The following is a 13,494-nucleotide window of genomic DNA, read 5'->3' on the forward strand; positions in this document are numbered from 1 at the left end:
ATACTTTTGAGCCCCTAAAATTGGGGGGACCACATATAAAAATGGATGTAACTACCCTAAAATTAAAGATGAAAGTCTACTCTTAAAGCACATCTTGATTGTTTCCTTGACTATTGTGTCACTGTCACATATTTATGGACTTAACTGTATCTAGTCCTCCACCTTAAGACTTAAAATGTACAAGTCCTGCTACTCCACTATCAGCTTTCATACAAATTAATACATTTTACACATTAAGATGAACTTTCCTTGTGTGATGATACCATTTTATCAGTTTGTTAAATTGTATTGATGTTTATTACATTTAATGCAACAATGTGTTAACCATCCTTTGTAGACCTAATTTTACCTAATTTTGTATAGTTTATACAGCAAGGTGAATGTTTTGACATTGACTCCATACATGTAAAAGGGTCATAGCAAACACATTCACAAATCTTACAGTTTGCACATGGAACTCAAAACACAATGAGGGACAAACTATTTGCAGGCATCTACGTGGCAAAATGTTTTCTCTGTTAAGAGTTTAACAAGAGAATACATCATAATTAGCTACATCTGTGGTCTCCATATACTGAAGCATTCAACAAATACATGGAGAATCTCTATCTAATATACAAGAACAAACTGCATTGCCCAGCTTTGGCAGGAGAAATCTCACACAAATCCGCTTTTACTTTCACTAAACTGACAAACCACACATGTAATACAGAGGTCCTGAAATGTTTCCATGGCGATCCTTTTTTCATAATATCCTAATCATTGCCTGACTCTATCAGCTCTGTATAAATGGTGTACACACCGCATACACTATTCGATTGATCACCGTTTAATAAGAAATGTAGATTAAAACGAAGAAAATGAAATGAAATATCTTTATTTTGTTTCAAGTTCAATGTTGCGTTTTTATGCTCAGGCGTTTTGAAGCCATTCCCCGATGGGGTCCTGCGGTTTGAGGTTATGACAGGGTTGCTGCGAGAGTAGTGTCTCCTTCACTTCGCCCTCCAGCCGGAGAGATTGACTGCCGCGGCATAAACCCAGAAACGGCCAAGAAAAGAGCATATCTTTAGCTCCCAGCTCCATCTAAAGCAGGTAAGCAGGATACAGGTCCACAATGTACGTTAGGAAATCAATAATCCATCAAAATATGGCCTTTCTGATCTCCTTGCTTGTGCTCAGTTTTGTTATTTTGTTAAGGCCTGGTGGTACATCTCGCTTGAACGTCCGGCATAACTACCGATCAGATGTGGAGCTTAATATAGTTCAGGCCGGGGCAGGAGGGACTCGTTACGCACTTCTATTCCCTTTTCAGATATTGAACTTTGATGTTTTTCAGCTGATTTTAGGAAGTGGAGCAGAATGACATTTCAGTCTAAAATGAATGTGTCCAGAGGCAACTTGAGATGTTTTTTTCTTTAGTTCTGTGCTTGAATGACGGACAGACATTGCAGGGTCAGACAATGTGTAGTTCAGGGCTGGGGCTCTTGCACTGTCTATACCTCTTTCGTCTCTGGCATGTAAGAAGCACACTTTGGAGATAAATATTTAGCATATATTAGATTTTAAGCTGACACTGACCGATCTATTTTAAGACTGTCGCACGCTGTGTGCACCATGTGTAACTCCACCCAAAAATCCGCTGCAAGTCCTTTGTTGCAAATGAGGAAAATGAGTTTGTGATAGTCCTGCTTCGTAGTGCATTACTGGTGACAAGCTCTTATAGGAATAACTTGTTGCTGTCAAATGCAGTGAATCTGAAACCATCGGTCTGGGCTACATAGCAGGACTTACCGGGCGAAGAATTGAGGATGTAGTTAATGTCAAGATGGCTGCCTCTAGTTAACCTTGCTAAACTAAAAGTCACATTCGTTTCTGCTGGTCCCTTTTCAACCAGCACTGAAGTAAGTCCGCATTTTCATATTTAAAAAAAAATAAAATTAAAATGCTATGAAATTGTCACTGGGATTCATTTACTTTTTAACTAGGTAGCTTTACGTCGCCTGACGTCACGGCGATTCTAAACCCGGAAAACTCATTTATTTGCTGTATTTTGGTTTATGCTTAATGGTTTTGTTTAAATGGAAATGACATTTTTCCAGGACGTGTCAAGTGGACGTCGTTAATAGTTTGCTGATATGTCATTGCTGAGGTTACTGCAGTACAGAAAGCAAAACCAAAACCATGCTTGTATTTGTAACAAGGTGCATTGTGGATTAAAGTCTCGTTGACGTAAGAGGTGAAAACTCCATTCCGTTTGATCCTTGAGCCCTTTTGATGTTAAACACACAGGAGGAATGATGCATACTCTATACCTGGCGATGCACATTCATTTTTAAAACCTCAATCGACAGCCTAGCCGTTTATCTTATTACTATCTTAACTGAAAGTAAGATTACATCGAAGGACTGTGTGCTGAAATAGCCTACTGATGGTGTAAAAGACTGCAGTTGCAGATGGATAGTTTGACCTTTCTGCAGTATCGCCACGTTAGAATAGCTGTGTTTTCCATCCTTGGGAATATGGTGGCCTTAACTCGAATGTATTCATTTTTATAACTTTTTTTTTTATCGATGCCAACTTCTCCTTCCCATACCTGTGACATGCACATCAGATTTAATATGAAATATATAATTAAGACCTCTGGTTTAAGCTGTCAGTTTGCAGTTTTCGGATTCCAGTCCAGCTGGGTTGTGCTTATGCTGCATCTTGAGAATGTTTGACTCATTACCAGCCTCAGGAAATAATTGGTGCATTCTAACTTGTATAATATCTACAACTTGTATGTGTAGTGACATTTTACTAAACTATTTCCATTTTTTCTGGTTGTATGTACTTGCTGTGTAGCCGATTTGTTACACAATTACATTGTTTTTGTACTGATTTCTATATGTGATAAGTACAAGTATCTCGATGTTCCGGATGTATTCTAATGCATAGAAAAGTATAACAAACTGTCTAATCGCGTGATCTATGTATTTTGTTTCTTCACTTTTGGCATCAACATCTATTGTGGTATTGCAATGTCTTCACAGGTAGAATGGCTGTCCCTCCATCATATGGTGACCTTGGCAAATCTGCCCGAGACATCTTTAACAAAGGATACGGTATTGTAACTTTATTTGACACGCATGCATAAACACTATGTTCATATTTTAAAGTTGCATTTTAAATGAGACTGAAAGTGTACTAGTGTCTCAAATGAGGCCTACATTATATAGCAACTCTTAGTACAGTATGTTCTTGTTAAACTGCTGTTAATTTGGTGAATTGACTAGTAATTGGAGTAAAATCCCTGTTCATGGATGTGACCTCAATGACTGTCTTGTGGAGTTGAGTGCTCATTCTGTTGGTTCAAATGAGCCCTGACAGCTGCTGCATACCACCAGTTTAAACACACCCATAATGCAAGTTTATTCCTGTTGATAAATTTATAAAGAGTTTCTGAACTGAGAATATGAATCTTATGTGTAAAATTATTTTTGCTTCAGGGTTTGGAGTAGTGAAACTTGAAGTAAAGACCAAGTCTGCTAGTGGAGTGGTGAGTAATAGCCTTGAGTTTTTTGTTTGTTTGTGTGTATTTACTTTACCAGATTAAACTGGCATTAGTTATGGCAGCACTTTAATTGTCATGTTTAGTTTTTTTATCTCACCTTAATATATATATATATATATATATGTGTGTGTGTGTGTTTGTATGTGTGTATATATATATATAATTTTTTTTTTTATTATAATTTTTTTTAATAATTTGCATTAAATGTAGGGCAGTCTTACAGTTCCATGTGCATTTGCAAATTCTAAGGCCAAGCACTTTTTTTGCACACCTTAGTGCTTTGCATACACGTTTAGTATTCATATTAAGGTGTACAAATAAACACCACCAAAGAATAGAGCTGCATTCAGGACAGCTATTGTTGCAGATGGAGTTTTGTGTAAAAATTTGATCTAGATTTAAAACTTGTATATGGTGAATATAATTTCTAAACTAGATTGTTATAATTACTGCTGTGTCTTTAAGGAATGATTAAGTTAAATGTTCTTGCTTGTGCAGGAATTCACAACATCTGGCTCATCCAACACTGACACCAGCAAAGTCATTGGAAGCCTGGAAACCAAATACAAGTGGTCTGAATATGGACTGACTTTCACTGAGAAGTGGAACACGGATAACACGTTGGGAACAGAAATCACAATTGAAGACCAGGTGTGCATTGAGCAAGAAATAACATGGCTGTTTACATTTTCTGTCCAAGTTGCTTCAGATTCTTAATACGTATTGATATTCTTCTAGATTGCCAAAGGTTTGAAGCTGACATTTGACACAACCTTCTCGCCAAACACTGGGTAAGGTTATTTATTGAATAGTCAAAATAATAATGAGACTTCCTGAACAGCTCTGAACTTGGTGCACTGCAAACACATTCACATGTGCATGATTGCACCTTAAACTATGCAAACCATTAAAAGCTTTAGAGACTGTGTCAGAAAAAAATAATTCCTGTGAGTTTGAGTATACATCTTTAGATAAGGTTCAGAAGTTGTCAATAACACTGCAATTAGAAGTAAAGCTTTGTCTCTGTATGAACATTTAGCTGGGAGTGAATGAAAAATTTGTGACTCCAAGACATTCACAGGTTGGCTGTACAGATTTGTTCAGTGCTGTACTCTGCAAAATGTGAAACTTATAGGTGAGACAGGATATGCTGCTGAGGATGGTGGTTGCAATCTTATTAAGTTGTAATTTGTGAGTAAAAGTATTCATTCCATTATTTTATTATGAAATCTCCCCTGATTTTATTCTTTATTACTTTATATTAAAAAAAAAAAAATTGATACTGCTTCGTAGTTTGTCGGGACCAAATTCAAATTTTTGCACATTTAACATTTCTGCAGATCCATACTTTACAGCCAATATCCTAAGGAAGTGTTGGGGACTGGTATAAAAACATTTTTAAATGTAAAAATTCCATTTTTTTTTTTCCTTTCCTAACAGCAAGAAAAGTGGTAAAGTCAAGACCGCATACAAGCGAGAGTATGTCAATCTGGGCTGTGACGTTGACTTTGACTTTGCTGGACCAGCGATCCATGGGGCAGCTGTTGTTGGTTATGAAGGATGGCTTGCTGGCTATCAGATGACCTTTGACACTGCCAAATCCAAGATGACCCAGAACAACTTTGCTGTCGGTTACAAGACTGGAGACTTCCAGTTGCACACCAATGTGTACGTCTGAGAATTTGTTAAATGCTACTGATTTGTGAAGTGATTGTGAACTAAGGCCGCCTCACAATTTGTGTCCTTTTTAATATACAGGAGAGTGAGTTTGGCACTTATCTTTGCTAACCAGATTATGTAATGTAATACTTCGTGCACACATTGAATCGCAAAATCTGTAGTTTATTAACAAATGCATATTAACCATTGTATAGTCAAGTTTAGGTCTTGTTCATTCTGATTCGTGTCCCTTCTGCTTCAGTAATGATGGCTCAGAGTTTGGAGGGTCTATTTACCAGAAGGTGAGCGACAAACTGGAGACATCTGTCAATCTGGCATGGACCGCAGGCAGCAACAGCACTCGCTTTGGCATCGCTGGGAAGTACCAGCTGGACTCCACCGCATCGATTAGTGTAAGTACCTGTTAACATCAGTCAACCGTGGCTTTTGAAACAGTGGCAGGGTTAGTAATGGGGCTTAAGTATCCTACAATAATACATTCAGGTATGTTTTAATATCAATGTTTATACAAATTAAACTTCTTGCAATGTAATTTTACACATTTCCTGCCTTGTGAGAAACTGAGGTACTCTCTTGGGTGTTGAAATTTAGAAATTGTTACATTATGTGCTTATTACTTGAATTTACAGTCATGAATGTTTTCTGTCTAATATCTTTGTTTCTGAGATTTAGGGTTGTTTAAACATTAATTCTTGTGTGTGTTTTTCCAGGCTAAAGTGAATAATTCCAGCCTAATTGGCGTTGGCTATTCCCAGACCCTCAGGCCAGGTATGTGCTTCTGATTGGTTTGGTAGCTTTGGGCACCCACAAGTCAGTGTGGGAGGCTGTAATAATTGTCTGAGGTAGGCTTATATATGTGCTCACAGGTAGTTTGCATCCCACTGAATTGGTAATTAGTTTTCCTTCAGTTATTAGGAAGGGATCGAATGTTCATTCTCATAATTTTTTTATATACATTTAAAATTTAATTACGCAGGTCTCCAGGTGACACTTACAGCAGAATGTTTTTTTGTAAAAGTACCAGTGAAGTGGTCAAATATAGCAGTGAGCGACAACAGAAACTAAAGTCACTCAATTAATTTTCAACAACCAAGGCAGAGTAATTACCACGGGTATGTAGATCGAAAAACTGTCAAAGCCATCAATGACCCTCTTTTGTGAATCCCGGGGGGTCTGATTCTATCGTAATGTAATGCATAAATGTATCGCAATTAATGCAGATTTCCCTGAGTCACTGCATCCCACCCACAGATGTGTTTAAAACCCACAGCATTGTAATTTAACTGGAATGACTAAGACTTAACTTTTCAAACTTTTATCTGTGTTTACTGTATTTATATAAGACTCATTCTAGGCTTTGAATAGTGGCTCTGATATTAACTTTTGCCTCTCCTGTAACAGGTGTAAAACTTACCTTGTCTGCCCTTGTTGATGGGAAGAGCATCAATGCTGGTGGACACAAACTGGGTCTGGGGTTGGAATTGGAGGCTTAAGTGTCTTCACTGCAACTTCAGAATTGAGGGATTATCAGAAGAAATTGGCCTTAAATGCATTTCCAACTCGACCAGCAGGGGATTTTTGAAAGGGAATTTTCGAAGCACCGAGAGACCCAATCCTTTATACTTTTAGAAGGCTGCCTGTTAGCTGGTTTCTGTACATTTGGTTTCTAGTTATTAAACATGCTTGTAGTAGATCAGTCATTTATACATTTTAATGTCTGTGTGCTGCCATGCTGATGAAATACACCTTTATCAAAAGTGGACATTTGTGCATGTTTTGCTTTTGTTTATTTTACCATTCGTTTGGTTAGGTGAATGTAGATGGTGGGGGTGTGTGGGGCGTGGGTGCATTTTGATTTACTACAGCGTTTTTAATAATTAAATATTCCTGATCTGCCTGAATGCAGAATAAAAACCTCCATCTTGTCTGACTTTAGTACTTTAGAAGAGATTGTTATTTAACTGCTGTGTATCTTCTTTCTCATCACATACAAAGTGAGTCTCATTTTTTTGTTTTGCCAGCTATCAGGTCTACTTGCAAACCTCAAGTACAATCCGAACTAGACACTAAAACCTCTCCTCACCCTTTTCTTCTAAAGAGGGTTATTTAAGATGCAATTGTCAAATGACATGAGACCTACATGCTAAAGAAATTGGGTCTACTTTTATTTTATGCTTTGAAGTGAAGTGTAGGTCATGGTAATTAAAGTGAACATTTATGCCAATTTTTTTTTTTTTTCCTGGTATGTTAAGATGGAATTAAACACTAAAGCTGACCGAGGCCCTGTCATGTTGACCGGCGAATCTACTGCTGATAAACCTCACAACTCCTTTCCTTGTATGTTACCTTTTCAATAAAGTCTTTGAACCCAAGAAGGCCTGATTTATCTAGAATTAATTTAAGTCAGTCACGCCTTTTATAAATAAATGGGGTGTTGCTTTAGTTATAAATTGAGAAGGTATTTTGGACAAACTGATATATAATGAGAACAGTCATGCCTGAAGCATTTAGGTGCAACTTGGTGCTGATACTCGTGAAAACTGCAGTATCCCTGTTACTGATCTGATATGCCAGCTTACTTAAATGGATCTTGTTGAATATGGTTTGCTTAGTGTTAGTGGTGATGCATTTGCAGAGCTGAAGTCCACAGCAAGGTGGTGCTGTAGACCAGTGCATATTTTTACACCATTAAAATTCAATTAATACACTTTGTTTGGGTGTATAGTGCCAGCCAGTCTTGAATCCTCATTGTCCTCAGTGTGTGGAGCTCGAAGGCCACCTTCACATAGTACTTATGACTCCACTGGGACATAGTTTGTAGATGAACGTTTGTCATGAAGATCCCATAGGTGTTGAGGACAGAGAATCATCCTACCCTCTATATGAGCAGGTAAGCAATGTCAGTTAATAGTGGGCTGGGTAACTCCTGATTGGACTGCAAGGTAAGTGATGTTGGTGGATGAGTGCAAAGCTGAGGCCTTTGTACCAAGAACTTTATTGCCCTTTAGTTCTTAAGAAGTGGTTTATAGTAAGACAAATGAATACTGGCAAGCCTTATCCAATTTATTTAACCATGTAGGATAGTATGAAAATGTAGGTTTCTTGTAACCTTTCCTAATCAAAATGTGTATGAATTTGAAGCATTTTTAAAATGTTCTTCATTGAAAGTAATTCAGCTATTTCAAAAAGTCCACACTTTTCTTCCAGTAAGTCTCAGTTGTCTTGCTGTGAATGGTTACCTGTCCCATTCACCCATTGCATGGCCGACTATATCAACAGTTTAAATCAAAACCATTTTAGTCTGTATTAGATCTCCACAGCTCTCATGTCACAGTGACAAAAAAATGTTTTTAAATTGTATCAATGTCAGACTGCTAAATCTGACCAACCTGGTAGGATCAACTTTACTAAAAAATGTACAAGAAAATTTAACTATTTTAAGTGTATTTTTGCTGAAAGCATATTGTAATTGAAATATGGAACCTTTCCTTAATATTTCAAAAGAAACTTCTCTCTTGTCTGACTATATGTGAATGACTGTCTTGGAAACTGAATCATATATACATAAAACTATTAATTGCTGAGTTTGCAAAAAAATATTCCATAGAACCATGCATCTTTTAATGTATTAAGTAATGTGAACTATAGCAAACTTTAAAGCAACACTTTTCACGTGAAGAAAGGCAAGTGGAACATGAAAATCTTTGCAAATGACTTTTATTACTCAGTTTAACTCTTTTACATTGAAGTATGGCACAATGTGTATATATATTTTGGCATTTTAAACTTCTAGTTACATTCAACATTGTTAACCTTGAAAGCAAAATATGCATGCATTGTGAAGCATTTATTCATTTTTTATTTGGAAGACTTATTTGTTTCCTCCACATACATTCATTATGCTATATTGCTTAGTTTTGCACATGCAGTTTTAAATGTAGCCATTAATGCAGTCTATCAATTTAACTTCTCTCGCATCCTAGATGTCTTTCTGTGAAGCAATGGGTTCTGTTATTACTTTAGCTGGGTCAGCATGATGCTCCTTTTCTGGTACTTTTGTTTCTTGCGTTTTAGTTTTAGTTGTATCCTCCACGGCTGCTTCATTTTCATCAAAGCCGTTCTCTTGAATTTCTAGTTTGACTTCTTCCTTTGACTTTGTTTGAGGCTCTTTCTTTTCTTTCAAATCACTGGTCACTATTTTTTCTTCTTTGCCCTCGTCTTTTACCAGTGAATCCTTAACAGGCTTTTCCTCTTTAGAGCTGCTACTTGTTTGTTCCTTGCCCTCAGAGTCTTGCCTGCCTACTCTTTCCTGTGGCTTCTCTTTCTGTGGAATCTCCTCTGTGTGCTTCACTTCTGCTTTGTCTGGTGGTGTGCTTTCACCTGACTTCCTGCTGTCTGTTGCAGACTCTTGAGGTTTGGGTTCTACTTTTTGCGAATCTCCTGTCTGTTCAGATTTGACCTCATGCTCCTCCAATTTAGCTATTGTGGTGACCCCTGGTTCTTCAGTCTTCTCTTCTTTGGCATCTGCAGTGCTGTCAGTTTCCCTCTCTGCTTTGGGAGACGGGCTTGGCTCAGGCTTCTGGGGTCCCTCTGATTCTTTCTCTGTAACTTTCTCTACAGTAGCCGTGACCTTTTCTAATGCTTTATCCACTGATGCGCTGGGCTTGTCTGCAGACACTGCTCTGGCCTCACTTTGGTCAGACACTGCAGTGCTGCCCTCTGTGGGTTTCAACTCACTCACACTCTCCTCTTTTGAGGGGGTTGTGGATTCAGCTTTAGTATCTGCAGTTATTTCAGGTTTTGAAGAATCATCTTTTGATTTCAATGGACTTGCCACTTCCTCTGTTGGAAGATCTTCAGATACAACTTTATCCGAGTCTGATAGCTGTTCATCCTCCTCTGTCTTCACCTGCTTGACAGTTTCCTTTACGGGACTTTCCTTCAGTTCTACTTTGACATCAGAGGGTTTCTCCTCTTCCTCAGCATCAGGTTTTGAGAGCACCTTTCCTTGTGGTTTAACTGAACTGTCTGCATCACTGGGTTCCTTGAGGGTTTCTTTCTCTGGACTGATGATCTTTTCAGGTTTCTCCTCTGCTGTGACAGTTTGCTCTTTTGGTTTAAGCTCCACTTTCTCTTTTACAGGACTCACCCGTTTTGTGTCTTCAGAGTCATCTGTTACTTCTTTCTGGGGTTTGTCCTCAGGAGGTACATCTGATCGAGATGCTTCTGTCTCATCCTTTTCTGAGATCTTTCCACTGTCGCTCTGTTGAGATTCATATTCATCCACTTTGTCTTCTGCTGCCTCTTTAGTTTCACTCAGTGTTTTTACTTCATCTGTAGTGTCCTTTAGGGCTTTTTCTGTAGCAGCTTTTTTGACTTCCCCCAAGGTCTTCACTGCCTCAGCGATGTCTTCCTTCACTTCCTTCTCCACCTTCGGGTTGTCGGTTTCCTTTTCCTCCACCGGTTCCACGTCTTCTGGGGCCTCTTCCACTGCAGGTTCCTCTTCAGCAGCACCTCCCTCTTCCTCTTCTTCAGCTGCACCTCCCTCTTCCTCTAATTCTTCAGCACCTTCCTCTTCCTCACCTCCAGGTGCAGTTTCTCCCTGGTCAGTGGTCTCGGTTAATATCTCTTCTCGCTGCTCCTCAGATGGAGTCCCCTGTTCCTCTTCAGGCTCCTTAGCTTCAGCTCCCTCCTCCTCTTCACTGCTCACTTTTCCAATCTTGTCATCCTCATCATTTGTTCCCTCAGACGCCATGTCTTCAATCTCCATCATCTCTACTTCCTTGGTCGTTTCTGTTATGATCTCCTCCACAAACTTGTATTGTGGTTCTGCCTTTGCAGTCCTGCTCTTCGGCCTTGTGAGGCTCGGGAGAGTGTACACTGGGGATTGTCTGTATACATAAGGCACTGAACCCTGGGCACCAGACACTGAAGAGAGGCGGGTTTCTTCCCCTTCCAGAAGTTTCCTAAAAAAAGAAATGTAATTACTAAGGTAAAGGGTAGGGCAATTATTTTGCAATTTGTAAATATTATGTGGATGTTTATACTGACCACTAGGCATGGATTATTCAGAACCAAATGTTATTCTCTGTTGTACTGTGTTTTCTACATTTTAATAAAATCTATAGATCATCGTTCTGAAAAATGTTACACATCAAAGTAATTTATTAAAACATGAGCTCAATCACATACATTCCATGAATTATATTATTTTTAAACATGCGTGTAAAACGTGTAAATGATTAAACAATATATTTGTGTCAGAAAGCAAATTATCTGTATTTTTCACAGAAATGTTGATTTTTCATAAACTAATTATTACCTGTAAGAAGCAATTTCCACATCCAGTGCCATTTTGACATTAAGCAGATCCTGGTATTCCCTAAGGTGGCCAGACATCTCATACTTTGTATGTTTTAGTTCATGCTCCAGTCCTCTGATGGTGTCCTGCAAAAGCATCATCACATCAGATTAACGCAATAGCTCAGCAAGCACAATATGTCCTGATGAATAAAACAATATGGAGAATTATTGGCTGATATAATACAGTCAATATTAGTTTCATATCCATATGTTGTTTAATGCTCAGTTCTTTAAAAATGCTAATGCCATTTGGTTGATATGTTCTTTTTGAAATATTGTTTTATATAATTTATATTTATTTAAAAATATATATTGTATGATATTTATGTAAAGAAAAATCAGTACTAAACATTTAAATTGTTACAAATCTTACAATAATTATAATTAGTCAAATTAAGACTACATATGCAGGTCTTTTGAATAGATTTTCAGGTTTAAAAGTGTAATGCAGATTATTTATTTATGCAATACATATTTTAACCGCTTATTAATATACTTATGTCATTGGAGGGTATAACACAAGTTTTATTACGTTTAGCTGTCAACAATATATAATATTCTTACCTGGTAATGACTGATTTCTGCATCGTGTCTTTCTTCGAGGTCATTCAGCTGTTTGTCCAGAGCCTCTTTGGTGCCTTTCACCGTCTCCAGCTCAATGCTCTTGGACTGCAGGTGTCTTCTGTGCTCGTTGATTTCCTGTCTGGTGGCCCGCAGGGCTTCACTGTTGATTTCGGCGGCTTTGGTCAGTTTTTCCACCCGAGCACGGAAACCCTCCTCGGCTTGCTGGATGCTGCAGCCGGTGTGACCTTCAAGCTGCTTCCTGATATCCCTCAAAGCCGCAGTGATGTCTGCCTTGCCAAAATCTTTGACTTCTACCCCAACTTGAGCTTCCTGGATTTGGGCCAACATCTCACACACCTCCTGTTGGTGGTTTTTCTTCAGGAAAATGATCTCTTCAACGAGTGACTGAGATTTCTTTTCCAGTTCCATCTTAGACAGGTATGCGTCATTAATATCTTTTTTCAATGTCATTATGCTGGCCTCGGTGTCTGTTTTCTGACGAACTTCGTTTTCATATTTATCCCGTAAAATATAGAAATCTTCCTCCAGATGTTGCTGATCTTGTTCAATTTGACGCTTTTGTTGAGTGATTTCGTGAACAAGTTTGCGCAGGTCTTTAATCTCGGGGTCGTAGACCTGAGCCAGGGATGAAGGGCTGGCTTTCTTCTGCCTAAGTTCTTCAATTTCCTTCTCCAAAATCGTGTTCTGGCTCTCCAACAGACGCACCTTGTCTATGAAGCCGGCAAAGCGGTCGTTCAGCCCCTGCAGCAGCTCCTTTTCATTCATATGCGTTAGTTTCAGCTCTCCGGAGACATGGTTGGCAAAATCAAAGCTGAGATTGGAGCCGTATTCATTTTTCAGCATCACATTGCTCCTTTTGAAAGACGAGGTGTTGCCGGTGTTCACCGAGCTCCTGGGGAACAGAGATCCGAGTCTCTTTTGCTGAGATCGGAGGACATCGCTGTGGGGTCTCCTGTGTGGAGAACTTGTGAGATACTCCATGCTGTAGCTCCTCTGTGCTGCTGCTGAATAAAACCAGCGCCGCTGCTGCCTTATATACCCGCGGCCGGCTGGCGCTGCGCAGTGGAACTGTCCAAAGTGCTGAAACAGACCATCAGCTGTTTAATTGCCGGGGGGACAAAAACACCGATCATAAAAATTGCTAAGTATGAAATTGTGCTCTGTAAAGCTGGTGTCTTTATCCTAACATTGCATTGTTGATAATGAAATACAAATCGAGCACTGTTGCATTTTTTCCAACCTTATTCAATTCCTGTAAGGCAACATAGCAGCAGCGAATAGTTTTTTAAAAATGCCAATCACTGTTCTGTTCT

The 13,494-nt window shown here is 38.8% G+C and overlaps 2 protein-coding genes across 2 annotated transcripts; one reads left to right on the top strand and one right to left on the bottom strand.

Annotated features, from left to right (window-relative positions):
• The first annotated feature begins 939 nt into the window (after positions 1-939).
• Positions 940-7,608, top strand: vdac2 (voltage-dependent anion channel 2). The gene is made up of 9 exons (XM_066692763.1): positions 940-1,092; positions 3,033-3,104; positions 3,489-3,538; positions 4,052-4,204; positions 4,292-4,344; positions 4,994-5,221; positions 5,475-5,625; positions 5,944-6,001; positions 6,635-7,608. The coding sequence occupies exons 2-9, from the start codon at positions 3,038-3,040 to the stop codon at positions 6,724-6,726; spliced, it is 852 nt and encodes a 283-aa protein (XP_066548860.1). The 5' UTR covers positions 940-1,092; positions 3,033-3,037; the 3' UTR covers positions 6,727-7,608.
• A 1,325-nt stretch (positions 7,609-8,933) lies between these two features.
• On the bottom strand, positions 8,934-13,168 carry LOC136715538 (neurofilament light polypeptide). The gene is made up of 3 exons (XM_066692764.1): positions 12,161-13,168; positions 11,556-11,680; positions 8,934-11,199 (listed from the first exon to the last, which is right to left on the bottom strand). Exons 1-3 carry the CDS (start codon positions 13,160-13,162, stop codon positions 9,213-9,215), a joined length of 3,114 nt encoding a protein of 1,037 aa, XP_066548861.1. The 5' UTR covers positions 13,163-13,168; the 3' UTR covers positions 8,934-9,212.
• Between the last annotated feature and the right edge of the window lie 326 nt (positions 13,169-13,494).

This window comes from Amia ocellicauda, chromosome 20 (assembly GCF_036373705.1).
Source record: "Amia ocellicauda isolate fAmiCal2 chromosome 20, fAmiCal2.hap1, whole genome shotgun sequence".
Taxonomy (NCBI): domain Eukaryota; kingdom Metazoa; phylum Chordata; class Actinopteri; order Amiiformes; family Amiidae; genus Amia; species Amia ocellicauda.